The following is a 19862-nucleotide window of genomic DNA, read 5'->3' as shown; positions in this document are numbered from 1 at the left end:
GCCGCACGTTGTCTTTGTCGTCTGCTACTCGAAGTACGGAGCGAAGTACACACATGCCGAAAACGCAAACGTTGTGCAAGAAAATACAATCCCGAAGAAGTTGCCTGCCTTTTGCTATCGATAACTCTTCAACAGGCAGGCCTACTGCATAATTATCTTCACGTTTAAAAATGGTACGTTTACCCATACAAACAGTTAATTGATGATGTAACCTCTAATTCAGTCGTATGATTTACATTTTTTTTTAAATTTGAAGTAAATGTCTCAAGTTTTCTTGTCACGCAATGTCTGTACGTTTGCACTTTATCAATGCTTGTGGTGTTATTAGCTCAGATGTTACAGTCCATTGTGACTGTGCACTGTTCTACCTATGATCTCTAAGAGGCTTGTTATTTTTCAGTCCACCCTTGTGTATGTCGGTGTCGGAATGGCAGCAGTAGGATACATTGGTCGTTATGTAATAAGATCTGGTCTTTCCAAGAAAATAGCTGCCATTCAAATTGACGTAAGTAATGTTCCTAGTCAATCATTGCGTCTTTTCTCATTTTGAGAATACTGATCTAATTAAGTCTTTCTTTATTCTCAGACCATTGGATCCAAGTATTACAAAGGGGGATTTGATCCCAAAATGAATAGAAGAGAAGCAGCATTAATCTTAGGAGTATCACCAACTGCAAGCAAAGCTAAAATCAAGGTATTAAATTTGCAATGGAATTGCATATTAACAACCTCATCACGAAATTGATGTTTCTAAATGTCTTTCTTTTCAGGATGCTCACAAACGCATCATGATTGTCAATCATCCAGATCGTGGAGGATCACCTTATCTGGCTGCAAAGATTAATGAAGCGAAAGATCTCCTGGACAGTCAAAAGCCATGAATATTTGGATACTGAAGTTGCTCTTAATTTCTTAATATTGTATATACTTAGATGTTATAGTTAAAATAAAATATTTTGCATAAGACTCCTTTTCTGTTTTTCTCTTTATTTTATTTTCTATTTCTCATGCCATGTAAGGGGTTTTTGATTTATTGCGTGAGTGTGGATGTCACTAAACGCCAGCTGTCTTCCGCACGAACTCTCTGAGGTCTGGGTGGGCGATGTTAGAGTAGACGCCCGGCAGCTCTGCGCAGCCCTCGCCCCAGGACGTGATGCCCATCTGGGTGCCTGAGCTGTCGACCATCGGGCCGCCGCTGTCTCCCTGCTCCGAGAAGAAATGAATCCAAGTCAAAATTAAAACAACGAGCATCAAGCGCCTGCGGGATAGGCAACCCAACTCACATCTCGCTCGTTGTGTTGCGTACCCAGCAGGCGCTCGGTGAGCTTCGATTTACGCACCGAAGACTGGCCTGCCAGCGCCAGCACGGAATTCCATCGTGAATGAAACCAACTCTACTTCCTAATCCACTTTTTTCTGTCCCGTTTCGTGTATACTCCACCTGACAGGTGTCCGTATGGTCCCCGCCTGCGCAGACCTCCACGTTGGAGATGGGCCCGAAGGGCGTGTTCGAGTACCGCTTGCTGCACTCGTCTCGCGCGACGACAGACACCGTCGCCTTCTGCAGGACCCGCGGGTACTGGTAGCCATTCTAGGGCCAAAAGAAAAGGAACTATTAAGCACAGAGAAAATAACTCAGAGTCGTTTGTAATCTGTGTCGTCGCAAATCTGTGGGAGTTCCCCGTAGCTTGTAAGGGACTTAAGTCCTTTTTCCAACCCTGCATTCCTTACCGGCTTCACTTTACCCCATCCTGATATGGTCATGGCCGCGCCTGGGGTCGCGTCTTCGTGGCCCTTGCCGGGCAGCTTGACGGCCTTGATGGAGCTGGAGTAGGTCAGGGTCTCGGCCAGCTTGAACAGGGCCACATCGTACTTTAGCTGCTTGTACTTGGGATGAGGGAAGACCTGGCGCACCTTAACCAGCTTCCCGCCAGTCTCCCTGAGGGTCGCCCCCGCTCGTACTCGCCACGCAGCAGCCCGCCTCCGTCTGCCAAAGAGTGGAAAGGAGGGAAAGAGGAAGAATTGAATTGACTTGGACTCCAGAGCGCAAAGTGGACGCAGTCACTCACCCCTGGACGCAGTGTGCCGCCGTCATGACCCACGTCTTGCCGATGATGCTGCCGCCGCACCACAGCCGCCCGTTGTGCTCGAGCGCCACCTGCAATCGCGCGTCCTTAGTTTAGCTCGTCGGCAGTAGCGCCGCGGAGCGCAAGTCCAAATTTACCTTGTGCCAGTCCCTCGGCGTCCTTTACCTGGTACGGCACGTCCGTGATACTCGCGTCCTCTCCGTTAATAACCCGCCCCCAATCCTCCTCATCATCGTCCTCCTCGTCCTCATCGTTCTCCTCGTCTTCCCCCCCGAGGTCCTCACTCGAGTCGGCAAGCTCGGTGCCCTCGTCCCCGGCGGCTTCGGCGTCGCCGCCGTCTGCCCAACAACAGCGCGCAGTCAGGGACAGTGAGGGAAGAAAGCGACAAGGCGATGACGTCATGGCCGTGTATTGTTCAAGGCTTCTTTTGCGCTCCGCCGGCTTGTGCGGCGCGGTGCTGTTTTGACGCGGGCCGCTTGGGCGGGCGGGCGTCTAGGCGGGCCTCTAGGCGGGCCTCTAGGCGGTCCCCGAGGCCGGCCCTGCGCGAAGACGAACCTGATTGGCTGGTCGAGTGCCGCTGCCGGGTCGCGGGCGTCGCGGCGCTGGTCACGTGCCGCGTCGAGCTGGAGTTGTGGTGGACCAGCGTGGTGGACGGGGACGTCGATGCTTCCTCGCGCCCGCCGTCATGGTCTTGCTCCTTCTCTGCCCCCGGAGTCGCCGTAGTGGCCGCAGTCGCAAAGGCCGACCCCGTCGTGTTGGACGAGGCCGGGACATCGTCGTCCGGCACCGGCGCGGAGCGCGCCATGAAGGCGGGGCCGTCGGGGAAGCTGACGTCGCCAAGGCCGCCCAACGAGGGCGGCGATTTGAGGTTCACGTCGATGGTGACGTCGCCCACCTGCAGCCTGGAGGGCCCGAGGCCCATCTCCTCCAGCTTCTGCTCCATGGCGGCGAGGCCGGGGATCTTGGGCAGCAGTCCCGGGGCCACGGCCGTGCCTGGCGGGTCGGACGCAGGCTGGTGGCCGAGGTGGCCGATCGCGGCGGCCCGGAACGACTGAGGCGCCTCGTGGTCCAGAGACTGTTGTCCGCCAAGAGCGCGCGCGGGCACTTCTTGAGCTGCTGGGGCGGCGGGTAGTTGTGGGCCTTGCAGTGGCTGCGCGGCAGGCGGCACGGGCACTTGGTACACGTACACGAGCTGGTGCTGCTGGGGCGCGGGCTGGTTGTAAGCAGGCGCCAACTGCCGAGGCTGATGCGACTGGTGCGGCTGGTTGGGCGAGGGCTGGGCGTTTTGACCATTCACGGACTGCCATGTCTGAGGCTGTGGCTGCGACGGGTGCGGCCTCGGAGCAGACTGCTGCTCCGACGAGTGCGGAGGCGACATGGGTTGCTGAGGACGCCAGGGTTGTTCGGTAGGCTTCTTCGGGGGTTGATGGGACCAAGCCGGTGGCACTGTTAATGCAGGTTGTTGAGGGTTCGGGTACTGTGGCGGTTGCTGGGCCTCTACGGGTTCATGGTGTGGGTACTGTGAGGGTTGCTTTGAATGTGAGAGCAGTGCTGAATTTGATGGTTGTTGTGGGTACTGAAAGGGTTTTTGAGCTTGCGCGGGTTGTACTGTGACTAGGGGTTGTTGCGGATATGGATACAATACGTGTTGCTGGGCCAGTTGGGATTGCACTGCTATTTGCGAGTGTTGTGGGTATGGATTCTGTGGTTGTTGCTGGACCTGAGGTCGAAGTACTGTTATTGATGGGTGTTGTGCATATGAGTACTGGTGTGGCTGCTGGTGTTGTTGAGAGTGTTGTTCATGTGACAGTTGATGTTGTACAGGTTGGTGAGAGGGAAGGCCTGAGTGGTATTGATGGTGTGGTTGCGGGTACTCCTGCACCTCGAAGGTTAGAAGCGTTTGAGCGGGTTGGTGGGGTTCCGATGATAACTGGGGTTGGTGGTGCCTCTGGGATTGGGAAGGCGGCGTGGGTAACTCTGCAGCAGGTGTTTGCTGGACTGGGTGAGATTGCGCAAGCATGGGTGGACTGGTAGTCTGCCGGTAGAGCGCCATGGCTTGGTGGGTCCCCGGCGCCTGGTCCGCCTGGTCCGCCGGGCCGCGAGTCTCGTTGGGGCTGATAGCACGCGGGAGTGAAAGTAGAGAGTGGAGTGGTTGGCTGCTCGGCGGAGGCAAAGTTTTGGGCGCCATCCATGCGGCGGACTGCTCTGCCGCTGGACTGGGGTTGGCCGTCGTCCACAGTGCTGTTGCCGCTGCCGCCTGTCCAAATGAGTGCCCTGGCCACACTCCCTGGCCCTGTTTGGAGGACGGCGAGAGCTGTGCGGATTTCTGCAGGTTGCCTGGCAGCTCCGTGGCGGCCGTCGTCTGCACCGCCGCCTGCGCCGTCGCCATCAACTTGGCCTCCTCGGCCTTGGCGTCGATCTGCTGCTTGACCTCGGCGATGATGGCGTTGATGGTGCCCAGCTGCTGCTGCAGCGTCTCCGGCAGATCCAGGCCGCGGCGCACATCGAGAGCCTTGTGGCCTCCCTTCGCACTCACCGGTTCGTCGGCCAGCAGTTTCGGACGGCCGACGGTCTCGGCCTCCCTCGTCGTGGCCTCGGCCTTGTCGGCCTTCAGCGGCCCGGGGGCGGCGTGCTCAGCGGCGCCTTGGAGGCAGGGCGAGCAGGAGCACTCCGGGCACCGGGCGGCAGCCACCGTTGCTGCCGTCGAGGACGGCGTCAGGGCGATGATCGGCGACCGCCACTTCGGAGGGACCTCGCTCGACGCCAGCGTCAGCGTGTACACGGCCGTGTTCTTGGCGTTGGCGTCCGCGGCCGCCACCACGTCCCAGTCGCTGAAGGCGGCGTTGTTGACGGCGTACCCTTCCCTCCGCAAGCGCGCCGCCACAATCATGAGCACGGCCTTGAGCTCGCCACGCGTCAGCCCGATGCGCACCGGCAGCTTGCCCTGCATCAGCTTGTCCATCACGTCACCTGAGGTGTCCGGGGTCGGCTCCGTGGGCCTGGCAGTGATCGGCTCCACTCTGTCGTCCGCTTTCTTGGTGGTGGTGGCGGTGGTCTCCGCCTTCTTGGCGGGGGCCGGCGAGGACGGCGACGCGGGCGTGGTGGCGCGCGGGCGCTTGAACGCGCCCATCGGGTGCAGCACGGTGAAGGCGGGCTGGGCGGGCTCCGAGTCGGGGTCGAGGCGCGCCTCACACGGCGTGCAGGGCGGTCGCGGCGCGCCGAGGAGGAGCACCGCCACCACGAGGTGCAGCGCGCGCAGCCAGCCTGGTCGGACCGAGGCAACCGGGTTAGGTTAGGTTAGCCCGTCGGGCCGTCAAGCCGCCAAGCCGCCAAGCTCACCGCGGTGTCGATGGTGACGACGCTGTGACGGTGGAGCGGGCAGCTGCATGTTGCCGCGCCCCGCCACGGCGCCACGGCCGCCGCACTGGCCGGGTGCTCGCCGACGGCAGCCTCCCCTCCCCGCTTCCCCGCCCAGTGAGTGATAAGACGACGCCAGGGCCAGGTCGAGAGAGAGTGAGTGAGGGAGAGAGAGACAGAGAGAGAGAGAGAGAGAGAGAGAGAGAGAGAGAGAGAGAGAGAGAGAGAGAGAGAGAGAGAGAGACAGAGACAGAGAACCCTTCTACAGCGCCGCCTGGGTGTTAGGCAACTGTTCCGGCTGCCACCGCTGGCGGGTTGAGGAGCGCGGCGCCGCCGAGGCGTGAGAGGTAGGGTGGGGAGGGGGAGGGGAGGTAAGCGGAGGTGTGAGGGGAGGGGTCAGGTTCATGCCCAATCTCAAAGCCACCGCCGCTATGTAATTAAAAGCGAACCGGGCGGGGCGTCGGCCGTCGGGGCGTCCCGAACCTCAGAGGCGGCGTCCACGGCGGAGGCCCTCCGTCGCTCTGCCGCGCGCATGCACTGCCGACTGCCGCTCTGCCTGCAATGCTCGTATCGTCTCCAGACTGTCCAGAGGTGCGGGTGGTCCGAGAACGACGCGGATACATCGATGTGACGACTTCCTTTTGGAGTCCCTGACGAAGATGCCTCGGGTGTCCATGCTAGTTTGAACTGGAATGAGCCTCAGCCGCGTTTTGCGAGTTGTGGCATTGCGGCACCGCTCGGACGCGTCCCTCTATCCGTGATTTCGGTTTGATGAATGGAGGTGTGCAGGAGGCGGGGTCGAACCCCGAACCTGAGACGAGAGGAAACTGACAAAACACGGCGGCTCTATCCGGATCACTTTGTTCCCAGCCGCCGCTGCCGCCGCCGGCCGGAGCGCTGCTAGCACACTGCTAGCGCATAGCGCTGCGCGGCGACTATCGAGGCGACAAGTTGTAAAACATCCTCACACCTAATTCAGCCCGCAGGTAAGAGGGGCGGGGCAGGACGCAGCAACAGCAACTTTATAGAGAAATTTTGGTGGTTGGCATGCCTCAGCCAAAATCGGTGCATTATTTGGGTGGCTTCAGAAAGAGCCTCGCGCACGTACTCACTCCCTCACACAGGCTGACGCACGCACTCTTTCTCTCTCTGACGCACGCACATGAACGCACCAAATTAGTACGAGGTGCGTTACCTGCTATTACCGTGCGCCGTGGCCTGGCTGCCCTGGCCGGCCAGGCCCACAGGAAGAGGAGGGAGGTGTTTAAGGCTTAAGGGCACTAGGGATGCAGGTGTCGGCAAGAAGAGTAACTCCAATAAGACGCAAACGCCTCCGAGATCCAAGTGAGGTTTACCATCGCTCCAACATTTTTTAAAAATTTCTTTTCACTCCTTTTCTTGGTTAGCCTGGCTGGGGGGCGGCGAGCGACCAAGGACACAACGCCACATCGAAACTTTGTCCTCGGGAGTGAAGTGCATTTGGCACATGCCTTGTAAGCCAAAATCGCCTTCGCGGAAGCAAGCGCCTTGGGACGACCACGGCATGAATGGTCAGGAGTGCACGCGAGGGGGGGGGGGGGGTCCAGACGAGGAAGGGACGGACGGCAGGGGGAGGGGCGGGATGCGCCGACAAAGACAGTGAGGAGGCTTTACGCGGAGTAAGTTTTTTGTTGTTGTTCTGGTACCACTGTTGGTGTCGAAGCAGGCGAAGCAGGGCCTCTTGGTGGCCCACTGCGGGGCTGAGCCGAATCCGAGCCGAGCATCCGCGCTGAGCCCAGCCGGGCCGGGCGGAGAGCCGAGCCGGCCGGGGCGGGGCGGGGAGCAGCCGGCGGTGCGTCGAGACGAGAGATGAGGTGAAGCGCTGAAGCGAGCGGTCAGTCGTGAACAGGACGAACCCGGCGGAGGGGCGCGCGCGCGAACCTGCAGCAACGGCGTCGGTGCCACCCCACTCAAAGAGTGCCTCGTTTCGCGTGGTATCCCGAATCCCGCGTGTGTGGAAGTGACAGTAGGGGCGTTCAAGGCTGCTCCCCACTGCATGAGGCCCTAGCGCCTAGACCGGGCTCAGTGCTTCAACGGACTTGCCGGAGTATGGGATGCGGCTCCGGGATGCCGTCGTGAGGGGCGGCGACGGAGGCAGCGCGGATGGACGCGCCGCGCGTGGCGGGGCCGGGCACCAGGCCTTGCACCAGGCCGTCGACGCGGCCGGTGTGGCCGGCGTGGCGGGCTGACTTGTCCCGGGTCGCCCTCGCCGTGCTGCTCGTCGTGGCCCAGGTGCTGCCGCCCGCCAACGCCATCGCCTGGCTGTGAGTAGACCAAGGACTCTGCGCCCAAATAGTTGGGGGGCGCAGTGATTCGCGGCGAGTCCGGCCGGGTTGTGGCCATTGGTCGGAACGCTAAGCTGATTAGGGGCCGTCCTTAAGCCGGGGCCAAAGCGATATCGAGCGCAGCTTCGAGGGGGCCAACATTTCCGTTCGCGGTATGCTATAGTCCCTGAAGAAAACGAATGATTCCGACATCGATTTGACAGTGTTGACGTGCTGCTGGCGCAAGCATTTCTGCCCGGGCTGGGCTCACAGGCAGACCCTCAAGGGAAGCTTTCTTTTTACGACTCGCAGGGGCCTAAAGTCACATACGTGGACCGTAAGTAGCAGTCACCGATAGCCGAGTATAAATCGGCCTAAGCGGATGTATTGTCCCGCGTGCTGCGACATCGGACCGGCAGCATCTTATTTTTTCTTCGTCCCTTCCCCGGGTTCAAATCCCCAGCCTCCTTGTTTGTTGTGTGTCAAAATCACGGAGCGGGTTCGGTGATACACTGTGTGTCCGGAGGATAACGAACGTGCTCGTCATTCCAGGAAACAGCGGCATTGGCGGCGTAATGCGCCTAAAAGCAGCGAGGCCACAAATTCAACCAAACGAGTCAAACTTTTAGTACCAAACCAAGAGACAATTTACTAAAAAGAAGAGAGAAAAAGTGTCAAAATTTTCATGGTAATTTATAAGAACATTCCCTGTCCTCTAAAAATCCAAAATAAGCAACCTGAGACTACTTTTCAACTGTGCATCCGCGAGGCGACAACAGTGGAGCTGCGGGTCTGCCTCGCGCACACATCCACTAAACGCTGGATAAATGTTAAACGCCGCGCCGAACGGCCGAAGCGCGGCGGGGCTTCTTCGAACTTCTTCGAAAAGAGGGAGACAGAGCAGTGGGAAAAGGCAACACGCACTTGTTGCCGTTCGCACGCACGGCCGGAGAAAAGTTTGGAAAGAGGCGCCGCCAAAAATGGATGGTAAAAAGAGTCGTTCGGCGTTCGCGGAGACATGTCCTGCTGCTTTCATAGCGTGACGACGTGGCCACTGCGATGCGTTCGTGTCTGTCTCGCACTCATGGGGCGCGTCTCACAGGGGTGGGAGAGAGACGGAGGATGGAGCACTGCGCGGAATAAAGACTACTATACTGCGTCCCTGCACGCGTCCCAGTTTATCGGCAACACATGGGTAGCCATGGGCCAATCCACGTAAGTCATGGGAAACCCATGGGAGGTACGCGCTTACGACCTGTGCCGTCTTTGCGTACTCGACTTGGCCGGTCGTCCAGGTGCGTGACATTCTAGGAGGCGAGTAAGAGCGCGCGGCGTCGCGGGGGCGTGTCGAGAAGGGGGAGGGGGGATATCAAAACACATGTTTATAGCTCCCAGCTTGCGGGCCTCGACCACCTCGACCACCTCGAGGGGGCAGGCCGCGGATTCGTCTCGCTCTCCCAGCGATCCGGTAATAACGCGTGAAATTATGCACGTATCGACACCGAAGCCCCTCGAGTCGCCCCGCCCCGCCCCGCCCCGCCCCGCCCGCCCCGCCCCGCCCCGCCCCGCCACGCGCCGAGGTGCACGACGCCTCGAGATGATTATCAACAGGATCCAAACGTGAGGAATGGGTGACGGTAGGAGATAATTTTCCAACCTTTAGGCCGCCATGGGAAACAGCCCGTTTCCAGTCCGTATCGCAGGATGTTGAATCGGCGTCCGTTCGATCTAAAAATGGAGGAAAACCCGTAAGAGCGACGTTGATTATTTGATTATGCAGAAACTGGCCAAACTGGGAAAGGGTGACCACTGCTACGGTTCGGTCAAGCAAACCGCTCGATTTTCACCGGAAACTTGGCAAAAAGTACAATAATGTTCGGTGTCGTCGCGTTCCACCAAAGGAAATGGCAGTCAGTATTGGCTGCAGTAAATGTTGTGCCAACGCCGTGCGTGTTTGTGGTGTTGTTGTCGAGGCTCCACGAGGCTCCCGTTTCTTTCCCTCGACGCCTCGCAAACCATGCGAAGGATCCCCAAAGGCGCTGCCGAAAAGCGGCTTAAAGCACTGCTTTCTTCGCTCTGTCTCTCTCGCGCTCGCGGGGCGCGCCGCAGGGGTGCGAGGGAGACAGCGGCCTTTTCGGACTCAGGCAAGAATGGCGGCTCTACTAGCCCAGGCTTAGGCTCGGATGAACCACTCCGTGTAATCCCCATCAAAAGGCGCGCACACTGTTGGCGCGGTACCGAACCACAATGGGGACGTCGGCGTGCACGCCATGGCGCGGCGCAGCGACGTCTCCGTAAAGAAAATTGAAATATCAGGCGCAGGTCAGTCTCGCATGTTAATTACCGAAGGATAGACCTCGCCCCCACTCCCCTCTCGTAAAGCACATTTATCAAACGCGCTAATCTAAAGGAGGGGGTAAAAGTTAGAGTTCTTTTTTTTTAAATGTCGGTCTCAATGACCAAGTGCTCCACCCACCTAGCCAGGTTCATGAATCATGAGTAATTAGCAGTGTGCTGTCTTTGTCGCACGCCAGGGAGCGCTTGACGAAAGAAGTAAGTCGAGTGAAACTTAAATTTTCCAACAGAGGACAGCATGGTTTTCCTACTTTTGTAACCTGAAAAACACATGTCCATAACTCATAATTAAAACCACAGTTTTTTAAAAATAATTTTTCACTATTTTAAATATGTATTACTAACAAGTCGATTTTTATTACGGCTGGGGTTGTTCGGTCTGGCAGTACGACCCCTGCGTGGGACTTTGAATGCGTTTATAGCGCCCCACCGGCCAGACAGAGAGGTAGAGACTCCAGCAGTAGCGCTGTGTCCACTCTCGTGTCCACTGGAGGTGTGATGCAGGGTGCTAATGAATAGCTTCCCAAGTGGCCCATCAGCAGGGCCCTGTGTGTGCGCACACACCTAGGCGTGCACACACACTACAAGAAAAATAGGTTTGCGCGCCCGGGATTCAAAGTTGATTATTTCCATAATTTGTAACAATATGAAAATAGTGGTCCGAAAACTTCCAATTACCTCAGAGGGAATATTCCCTTTAGTTCGCTTTAGTTTCGGCGGCCATTTGCTGCACATCGCGCCGGCCCGTCGGTCCGTCCAGACAGCAGTGCATTCCCTTTACGGCTTCTGCGAAACGCAATCAGAGACTGGACCAATAACAGGCCGGCTGCGGGCGTGACCAACCGGAGCGTTAAACGACCACCTCGCCGCCCCGCCTGGAGTAAGGCCTGGAGGACTCCGGGGCATTTACACCTGTGCGTACGAAAACCCCCACCTAGCGCCCACAAAGTCGTCTACAGGCTGAGATTCGTCGCCGCTCTGTCCCTCTCGCACTCATGGGGCGCCAGCGGCGAGAGAGAGACAGAGCCTCGTGTGCCGTGCCAACTCGTCCCGCCGCGGCGCGCGCGCGGCTCCCCGAATTTAAAAGGGTACTTATGCAAATGCCTCGGGCTTGGTCTGCGTGGAGCGGAGCAGAGCTTCTTGGCGCGAGCGCGTCGAGCATGGGAAGCAACCATTCGGACGCACCGTGGCTGCTCCAAGCTCCGGATGTTCCTGTATGAATCATCAGCGACACACACTCACAGAGGCCAGGCTTGATGAACAAGGCTTATTAACACCGGCCGGGCGTGATTGAGGTGGCCTTTCCTTCACACTCCACAGTCTCTCGTTTTGGAGGAATTTGTTAGCGCCGTCTCGATTCCCCCCCTCCCCCTTCCTTCCCCTCCTTTTTGCTCGAAGAATTCATTAAAAGGATTGTTCCTCTTCGTTGAAACTGCGTGTGCGTGGGATAAAGGGTGGGATAATTTACTTCGGCGATGCCGCAATGGGGACTGCCCGTAAACCACAATATTTTTGACAGGGGGGGGGCAGCCGTGAAGGACATAATATTTTCATCGTGTAGAGCGGGAGGGCCGTTGTTTACCCACAAAGTGGTCAGTATGCACTCCATACAAGTCACGTTCCATTATTTCCCGCACCGCGTTTCGGGACAGCCCCTCGCTGACCTCACACTAGTTTCGACAAAAGAGGGCGAGGAGGACACGTGTTTTTTTTAACGTGCCGTAATTGCGTAAATGCCCGATCGGTGGTCCGAGATAGCGGGCCGATTCACACCTTCGCTACGCCGTGGCGTGGCGTGCCGTGGCGTGCCGTGCCATGCCGTGCCGTGCCGTGCCGTGCCGTGGCGAGACGACGCCCGGACGACCCGGCCGGAGTCTGCAGACGGAACGTAATAACATAATAAGCAAGCAGGGCAGAGGAAGTGTGACCGCGGGGCTGCAGGCTGAATCAGAACACTGCTTTCGTCGCTCCGTCTCTCTCGCACCCGTGCGATTCGCTCCATCAGTGCGAGAGAGAGACTTCCCGCTCGGAATCAGTCCGCTGGGGCCGAGAGGGCCGGGTAGTGGGCCCTGCAGGTCCTGAGGCGGGCCCGGCCCCAAACGAAAACTGCCCCAGGCGACAGGCGCGTCCGCGCTTGTGTGTGTGCGTAGGTCGTGTGTGTGTGTGTACTACGTGTGCGCTCCTCAAAAAGGCGGAAGGGGGGTCGCAGTCCACAGCTACGATCAAAAAGGGCCGAGGAATCCCAGAGGAAGGTGCGAACACGTTTTAAGCTCTAGTCCTCCAACAGTACTCGAATCAAAACGCAATATGATGGTGCATCTGAATGGTCCAACATCTATCGGAGGATTATTGGTGCAGTCGTATTGTTTACTGGAGCTGTGCGTGCAATGTTTACAAAACAAGGCTGGATTCGTATTTAATAAGGGAAGCGCGACGCGCGTGTCTTACCGGGAAAAAGACCCGGTTGGGCGATTGATCGCAAAAGTCGTGTGCAGGGAAAAAATGGTATGAAACCAGACGGATGTATTATGTGGAATCGGAGCGGAGAGCCTGAAGCAGGCTGAAGCCGCTGGCCAATCCGTCATTTGTTATGTCTCTGGGAAAGGAATGGCAATCGAGCGGCACGGACGGGATGACGAGAAGCAGACGGGAATGACGCTGGAATGACAAAAACCCTTCCAGGAGTCCCTGACCGGCCCTGGCTGCTGTCCTGGCTCCAAGCCTGGCTCGATGATTGACAGATGGCGAGGAATCCACAGTGGAGGCGACGCGGACGCGACGCGGACCACACAAAGATGGGACCCAACCAACACATTTAACTCCGGGTTACTAGGGCGGAAAGCAGAACGCACCGCCGTGCCTCTCGTGTCGGGGTCTCGCTCCCATGTGGGGCGTCCCGTGAAAAAGAGACAGCGACGAAAAATCTCTGCTTCTTATGCAAAGTGATGCTGGCCGGGGGGATGGCGCCACAGTTTTTGTCTTTCACTTCCTCGAAATGACAACGTGCTTCGCGATCACGGTCGCCGCCCCTTTTTTAGGCCGCCGAGTGGTCAGTCGGGACACAAAAGCCAATCAACTGAGTGATAGGAAGAAGGATGACGCACTGTGGGCAGGCAGGGGGAATGTTTCGGCCTCCTGATTCTGGAAGTATGGGACTCGTCGCTGTGCCTGTCTCGCACCACTACGGTCACCGCATGAGTGCGGCAGAGCCAGAGGCAGATCCCTCGGAATCAGACGGCTGGTCAATCACTCCGGGGAGAAAGGCCAGAGGACCTGATTGAAAAAAAAAGTGAATCCGCAAGAAAAACCCGTTACTGAGCTGGTATTTGAACCCGGGACCCTGAAACTGTTCCTCTTGTTGCAGGATGCTGCGCCACGCGCCGTACAGCACCTGGCGTCCGTCTTCGTGCCGCGGTGGCGGCGGTGGCGGCGGTGGCGGTAGCCCTCGCTGGGGGATGACCCCTCGGCAAGTGTCGCTGTGCCGCTCCACCCTGGAGGCCATGCCCCACCTGGCCAAGGCCGCGCAGCTGGCTGTCACCACCTGCAGGCAGGTGTTCGCCGACCGCCGCTGGAACTGCTCCTCGCTGGAGGCCTTGCCCCGCCTCAGCCCGGACCTCTACGCCGGTGCGCATCCAAAAAACACCCTGCGGACTGGTCCAGAGTGTCCGGTACACTGTCAAGCGTCGCAGCCACTCGGTCCTTAACGGTGCGTCGTGTTGCAGGCACCCGCGAGCAGGCCTTCGTGTACGCGCTCAGCGCGGCGGCCGCGACGTACTCCGTGGCGCGGGCGTGCGCGCAGGGCGCACTGCCGCACTGCTCGTGCGCCGGGCCACCGCGCGACCCGCCCAACGGCAACTTCAAGTGGGGCGGCTGCGGCGACAACGTGCGCTACGGCGCCCTGCTGGCGCGCCAGTTCGCGGACGCGGCCGAGAGGGGCTCCAGGGACGCCGCGGAGGACGGCGAGGACGACGAGGACGGCGTCGGCGCGTCCAGCCGCCGCCGGCACTGGGGCCACTCGCCGGCCACGCCGCCGCCGCCCTCCGTCACGACCAGCAAGCGGCGCAAGAGCGTCGACGGCGAGAGGAACGGACGACGGCGGCGTCTGGGACGGGCCAAGGGCGGCCGCGTCGGCGCCGTCAACATCCACAACAACCGCGCCGGCCGCAGGGTGAGTACTACCTCGGCGGCGGCTTCGTCGCCCTGTTTCTCTCGCACTCCTAGCGAGTGCGACTCCGCCACTTTGCACAGGCCACTGGTAAAGACTTCCCCCGCATGCTGCCCGCAGGCGGTGGAGTCCAGCGAGACGACGCAGTGCAAGTGCCACGGCGTGTCCGGCTCCTGCAACATCAAGACGTGCTGGCGCGCCCTGCCTCGCCTCGCGGACATCGGGCTGCGGCTGCAGCGACGCTTCGCCGCCGCCGTGGAGGTGGTGACGCGGCGCTCCGTGCCGTCCGGGCCGGGGGTGGGCCGCCGCCTCGTGCCCGCCCCCCTGCCCGCCCCCAGCGCCGCCCCCAGCGCCGCCCCCAGCGCCGCGTCGCCGCGCTCCTTCTCGCACGACGACCTCATCTTCCTCACCAAGAGCCCCGACTACTGCCTGCCCGACCCGCGCACCGGGAGTCTGGGTACTCGCGGCAGGTAATGCCCCCTAGACTGCCACTCCACTCCACCCTACAAAGCGATAACTTATGCTTGTTTGTGTTGTCCGTCTTCCAGGTCCTGCAACGCCAGCTCCAATGGGTTCGACAGTTGCCAGGACATGTGCTGTGGGCGAGGCTTCCGTACTGTCACGGTGGAAAAGGTGGAGAGGTGTCAATGCAAGTACTACTGGTGCTGCTACGTTCGCTGCAAGACATGCACATCGTGGGTCGACATACATGAGTGTTTATAGCACTCCAAGACTTGATAGAAAGCAAAGTTTTTCCTATTTAATTGTACATACCGTAAATGGAAGTTAACAACATATAAAGAATGTACAACTCTGAACATAACAGAACATGCGTAATTTGTGTACAGTTTGTAAATAACAAAAAATATATTTAATTTGAAGTTTTTGTTTTTACTCTGTTTATTGTTGTCTACCGTTTTTAAACATATGACACCTGGAGAGAGTGCACACAGTTCGAAGGTCATGTCCCCTGTTGCTCTACCTCATCTGCGTTAACCGGCCGTTGGTTAACTTGGACGTGGTGAATGACAAAACCCTCCGGTAACCTTAACTTCACTGCGCCTCGCTAACCGGCCGTTAAAAAGTCACTGCCTGGACGGGGTATTCCTGGTGCCGCCGGGGCAGTTGACCGAACCGCCACCAGGTGGCGCCCGGGACGGCGAGGCAGGCGTCGAAAGGGATGCCTACCTCCCAGGCACCTGTAGCGTTCAGCCACCCGTAACACAAGACTCCTCGCTGCACAGCGATTAACCGGAGGTTGCAAGCCATCTCTCTCGCCCAAGACAGAGTTTGAGAGAGAGCGGAACGGTGTGACATCAGTCCTCTGACTCTGGGTCCCAAGGAAACTACAACCTGAAGCGCATTGTTGGCCCATTTGCGCCATTTTTCAGTTGGGGTTTCTTTTGTTTTGATCGCGTTGGAACGAATATGAGCACCGACAGCAAAGGAATGACCATCTGTAAGACAGCATGCTGTAAATTTGTTCAAACAAACGCTAATTCTGTCACACCTCGGCGAACATACAAGCACAAGTACCAAACCGTGTCGTTACGAGTCAAAATATTCGTGCATTGCTTGCAGTGCGGCGGGCCTGGGGATTCGTAGCACCTGGGATCGAAACAGCCGCCCTGCTGGTGCGAGCGCCTTCGTATAGAGCTTCACTTGTTCTGGACTCCTTGGCGTGGTCAACAACACCGTCCTTGCCCTTTCCGTGCACAGATCACGGTCGCCATGAGCTGCACCGCCGTGGAGGCCGCGCCGGACTCCATCATCGAGGGCAAGGCGGGTGGGAGTGAGTCTGCTTCCCCTTGGACCCGCCGGGCCGCCGCTCTGTCTCTCTCGCACACGTCCCGTGGGCGAGTGTGAGAGAGACAGAGAGACCAACCACTGTCGCTCTCCAGGCCTGCGCTTCACGCTCTACTCGGCTCACGCCGTGGCCTGCGTGCTGTCCACCGCCGCCCAGAGGGTTGCTGACTACACCGTAAGTACCTGGCGGGCGCTATAGGCCCCTCGTGTTCGTAGACCCATCCTGCCCCTGGAACCGAGCCAACGCCATACTTTTGGTTGGCCAAGTCGCAGCCGCTGCTGCTGCTGCCCTGGCTGCTGCTCACGGCGCAGGGGCTGCTGCTGCTGCAAGGGCCGAGCGTGCTGGCGCTGGCCCACCACATCCTGAGCACGGACATGGCGGCCGGGCTGCCCCTGGTGCTGGTCGGCATGACGGTCTACTGTGAGTCCGGCAGCCTGGCCGTTCCCTGGACGTCGGCGAGTGGCAAGGCAACGTCTCCTTGTCTCCGCTTCCAGGCGAGCAGACTGCGCTCTGGCTGAGCGTCGCCCGCTCCTTCGCCGCCAAGAGGCCCGAGTGGGCTCTGTGGAAGCTGAGCCAGCACAGCAAGGCTGGCTGCGGATAGCTGAGGCACGGCGTCGAGGAAGACAGCGAGGGCCTAGACGCCCGCTGGACCCGTTTGGGCGGCCTGGCCGAACCCGGCAGAACCCGGGAGTGGCGGCAGCAATTTCTCATCCGGACCGATGCAGAGACACCCCGACACGGGCGGCGAGACTCCACGCTGCGGTCACTGCCGGCGCGGGGTATCTTCTCTGCCTCTGAGATGCCGCTGCTAAGCGCCACCACCAGAGTGCGCCATCTGCCTGTCACCGCCACGGGGGCTGCGATAGAGTGCCTCTTTTCTGTTCATTATTTCGAAGATTGCGAACGGACTTGGCCTCCTGGCTTGGCGATCAATTGTTTCTAACAGACAGCAAAACCTCCCCTCGAAGGTGTCTCAAACTTTCACCTTTCTTCTCGTAGTTTCGTCCGCGGTGCCTTGCAGGGAAGGCCCACGGCGATTCCGAACATTGCTCGGATCGGTCCTTCTCCCTCGCACTCACCGGGCGTCCCGTGAGGGCGCGACAGAGACAGCGTGACGAAAGGAAGGGACGAATGCAATCCGAATCCGAATCCGGCGAGGCGAGGCGACAGTTCGTAAAGCGGCCGAAATACCTCGGTGGCAATTAAGACGCGTCCGTAAACACGCGGCCAAGGCTGCGGGGCTGCAGGCTGCTGTTTCAGCTCGGGGGCTTTCTGGCTTTCTCGCAACCAACAAAATAAAGAGCCGCTGCGCAACAGGGAAAAAAATGTTGACTTTTCGGTGGAAAAAAGGCGGCTGGATCAGTACCGCCGCCGCGACTAATGAAGAGACACGTAATGCTACGGCGCGGGGCGCGGCGGGGCGCGCGCTGCCTACTCCCTAAGGAACTCGACGACACGCGCAGCAAAATATTGATAATCTGCGGCGGGTCCTCAGAGTGGGGGAAGCGCGGCGCGCGGTCCCGCCCCACCTGGCGGAATAGATAAACAAATATGGTCTCTGCCCGATTGTCCGTCCGCCTGGCCGTTTTTTGTTGTTGCCCCTGATGCGCTCTAGGTACGCCATGGCTTCAATTTTCGTTGCTCCTCGGATCCAGCGAGCCATTCCTGCGACCACCCTTAAAAAAAAACAACACGAAAACAACGACAAAACGAATAAAACAGGGGCCAAAATGGAATTCCAGGTGGGTGTCCGGCGGGCGGCCGGGGCGCGCAGCTGCCGACGCGCGGCCGACTGGCCGACGTCGAGGGGTGTTTATTGCAGGGGTGGCGAGCGGCGGCGCGAAGGCACGGCCAGGGCCTGCAGGGCCTGCAGGGCCTGCACCGGAAGGCGGCGGCAGCGTGGCGGCAGCGTGGCGGCAGCGTGGCGGCAGCGTGCAGCCCGAGGGGCCGGCAGCGCCAGCAGCAGCGGCCTGCCGCGCTGCGCCTGGCAGTGCCAGCAGTGCCGGCCAGGGAAGGGGTAGCGGCGGCAGGGGGAGGGGAGGGGGGCGGCGGGCGGCCATTGGCGCGCCGCGCCGCCAGCAGTCTTCTCATTGGCGGCGCGGCGGGGAGGCGTGGCGGGGCGTGGCGGGGCGTGGTGACGTGTCGGCGCCGTCCTCGCCGTCCCAGCCGTCCCGGCCGTCCGTCCGGCGACGCGCTGATTGAGAATTGAGCCGCCGGGGCCGGCGTGAGGCGAGCAGAGGCGAGGGCGGGGGCCGCCGCCGTCAGGGCCGCCGCCGTCAGGGCCGCCACGGCCGTCGGGGCCTTCGGGACCTTGAGCGGGGCCTTCGCTTCGGGGTGGCGGGCGAGCGGCAAGGCGGCGCGGACAACGAAAGTAATGCCGAATTCGGATCGACTTGCGCGGTGGCCGTGTTGACCGTCGCTGTCAGAGGGGAAAGGGGTGCGGGCCCCACTGGGGGCCCCACTGGGGGGCGGCCGAGACGACGGTCACCCCTTTCGCACAGTGGCGACTGCCCTGCCCGCCCGAATACTCCTCGGCAGGAAGGGGAAGGGGCGAACAAGTTTGGCAGCCGTGGATATTGAAAAGCGTCCGGAGAAGTTTCCGTTCCGATTTTTGCTGTCGTGATTGTTCGACCCCTTTGTAATTATTCGTCTCAGAAAAGTTAATGCCCCACTTACGCCCGAGAGACACAATCACGCCCAAGGGACACAATTTACTCATCGTGGAGCCGATGATTACTTTGCAGGTAGAGGGGGGGGGAGTCCCGATTTCTCACTGAATAGACGAAGCATTTTGGAACTTTTTCGTGGCATGCGCTCCTGTGACGACACAAGACACACTCGCACTTCATGCGGCACTGGGTGCCTGCCCGCTGGCTGCAGCTTTACTATGGAAAAACTGCGCGCCCAGCGGAGGTTTGCGGTTCGCGCGCGATAGGGAAGAGAAAAAGAGGCTGTGGCTCGCGAAAAAGGAATCAAACTACTAGAGCAGTGTGGGGCAGGAGGAACGCGATGCGACTTGTCCGTCCTCCGTCCCGGCTAATGAGTAGGAACACGCAAACGCGCCAACCTGGCCTCGTATTTACGATAAGGGTAGATTAGGGGTGTCTAGTTGGAAGCGCGCAATGCACGGTCTCTTTATCGTAAACGCCTTGAAGCAATGGACCGAGAGGAAGCCTGCGCAGTGACTCTGGAATGCGGCGACGAGGTGACTAAAAGCACTCGCTTACTTTCCTTCGATTCATGATATTTCTGCACAAATGACCGGGAGATCATTTCGAACACAAACGAAAATTAATACGAAAATGTCACAAATTGTGTCGAATCAGTTTTGAAAGCTTCCCGCACCTCTTGATTAAAGCCGATGTAAAAATTTGCAGTGGCTGATTCAGTGCGCGCCGTGCAGCAGACCGTGCAAAACGCACGTCAGAGGCCTTTGTGTTTATATCGTGCATAATCGTGCACGCAAAAAGTACATAAACGTTTAGTGTGTAGGCTCCTCACCACTGTCTGGTACTTGTGGTGGAGGGGGGTGCGCGCCCCGCCCCCAGCCGGGCCGGCGACGGAGAGGGGAGGGAGGCGAGGCGGCCAGGCATCCTTCGTCCTCAGTGAGCGTGTGACTGCCGCCGGACGAGCGTCGCGCGTCGCGAGCAGAGGACCGACCGGCGCGCCGTCAAGCCCAATTTGATCGTGGTCGTGGTCGCGGGTTGGCGCGAGTGCAGTGCAGTGAAGTGCAGTGCAGTGAAGTGCAGTGAAGGTGCAGTGGAGTGCAGTGAGTGATGGTGCCGCGA

At 59.3% G+C, this 19862-nt stretch overlaps 3 protein-coding genes across 3 annotated transcripts; 2 read left to right on the top strand and 1 right to left on the bottom strand.

Moving 5' to 3' along the window:
* Nucleotides 1–14: 14 nt before the first annotated feature.
* Nucleotides 15–970, top strand: LOC117643267 (mitochondrial import inner membrane translocase subunit TIM14). Its single transcript, XM_034382040.1, has 4 exons — nt 15–173; nt 401–505; nt 587–694; nt 771–970. Exons 1-4 carry the CDS (start codon nt 171–173, stop codon nt 879–881), a joined length of 327 nt encoding a protein of 108 aa, XP_034237931.1. The 5' UTR covers nt 15–170; the 3' UTR covers nt 882–970.
* On the bottom strand, nt 951–5217 carry LOC117643947 (protein piccolo-like). Its single transcript, XM_034383134.1, has 6 exons — nt 2643–5217; nt 2253–2425; nt 2070–2158; nt 1732–1987; nt 1442–1591; nt 951–1203 (listed from the first exon to the last, which is right to left on the bottom strand). Exons 1-6 carry the CDS (start codon nt 5215–5217, stop codon nt 1054–1056), a joined length of 3393 nt encoding a protein of 1130 aa, XP_034239025.1. The 3' UTR covers nt 951–1053.
* A 2517-nt stretch (nt 5218–7734) lies between these two features.
* On the top strand, nt 7735–14990 carry LOC117643946 (protein Wnt-11b-2-like). The gene is made up of 6 exons (XM_034383133.1): nt 7735–7747; nt 13467–13726; nt 13825–14037; nt 14388–14419; nt 14607–14737; nt 14816–14990. Exons 2-6 carry the CDS (start codon nt 13468–13470, stop codon nt 14988–14990), a joined length of 810 nt encoding a protein of 269 aa, XP_034239024.1. The 5' UTR covers nt 7735–7747; nt 13467.
* The last annotated feature ends 4872 nt before the right edge of the window (nt 14991–19862 follow it).

The sequence above is a fragment of the Thrips palmi genome, unplaced genomic scaffold (assembly GCF_012932325.1).
Source record: "Thrips palmi isolate BJ-2018 unplaced genomic scaffold, TpBJ-2018v1 HiC_scaffold_17, whole genome shotgun sequence".
NCBI lineage: Eukaryota > Metazoa > Arthropoda > Insecta > Thysanoptera > Thripidae > Thrips > Thrips palmi.
This window is presented reverse-complemented; position numbering and strand designations above follow the sequence as displayed.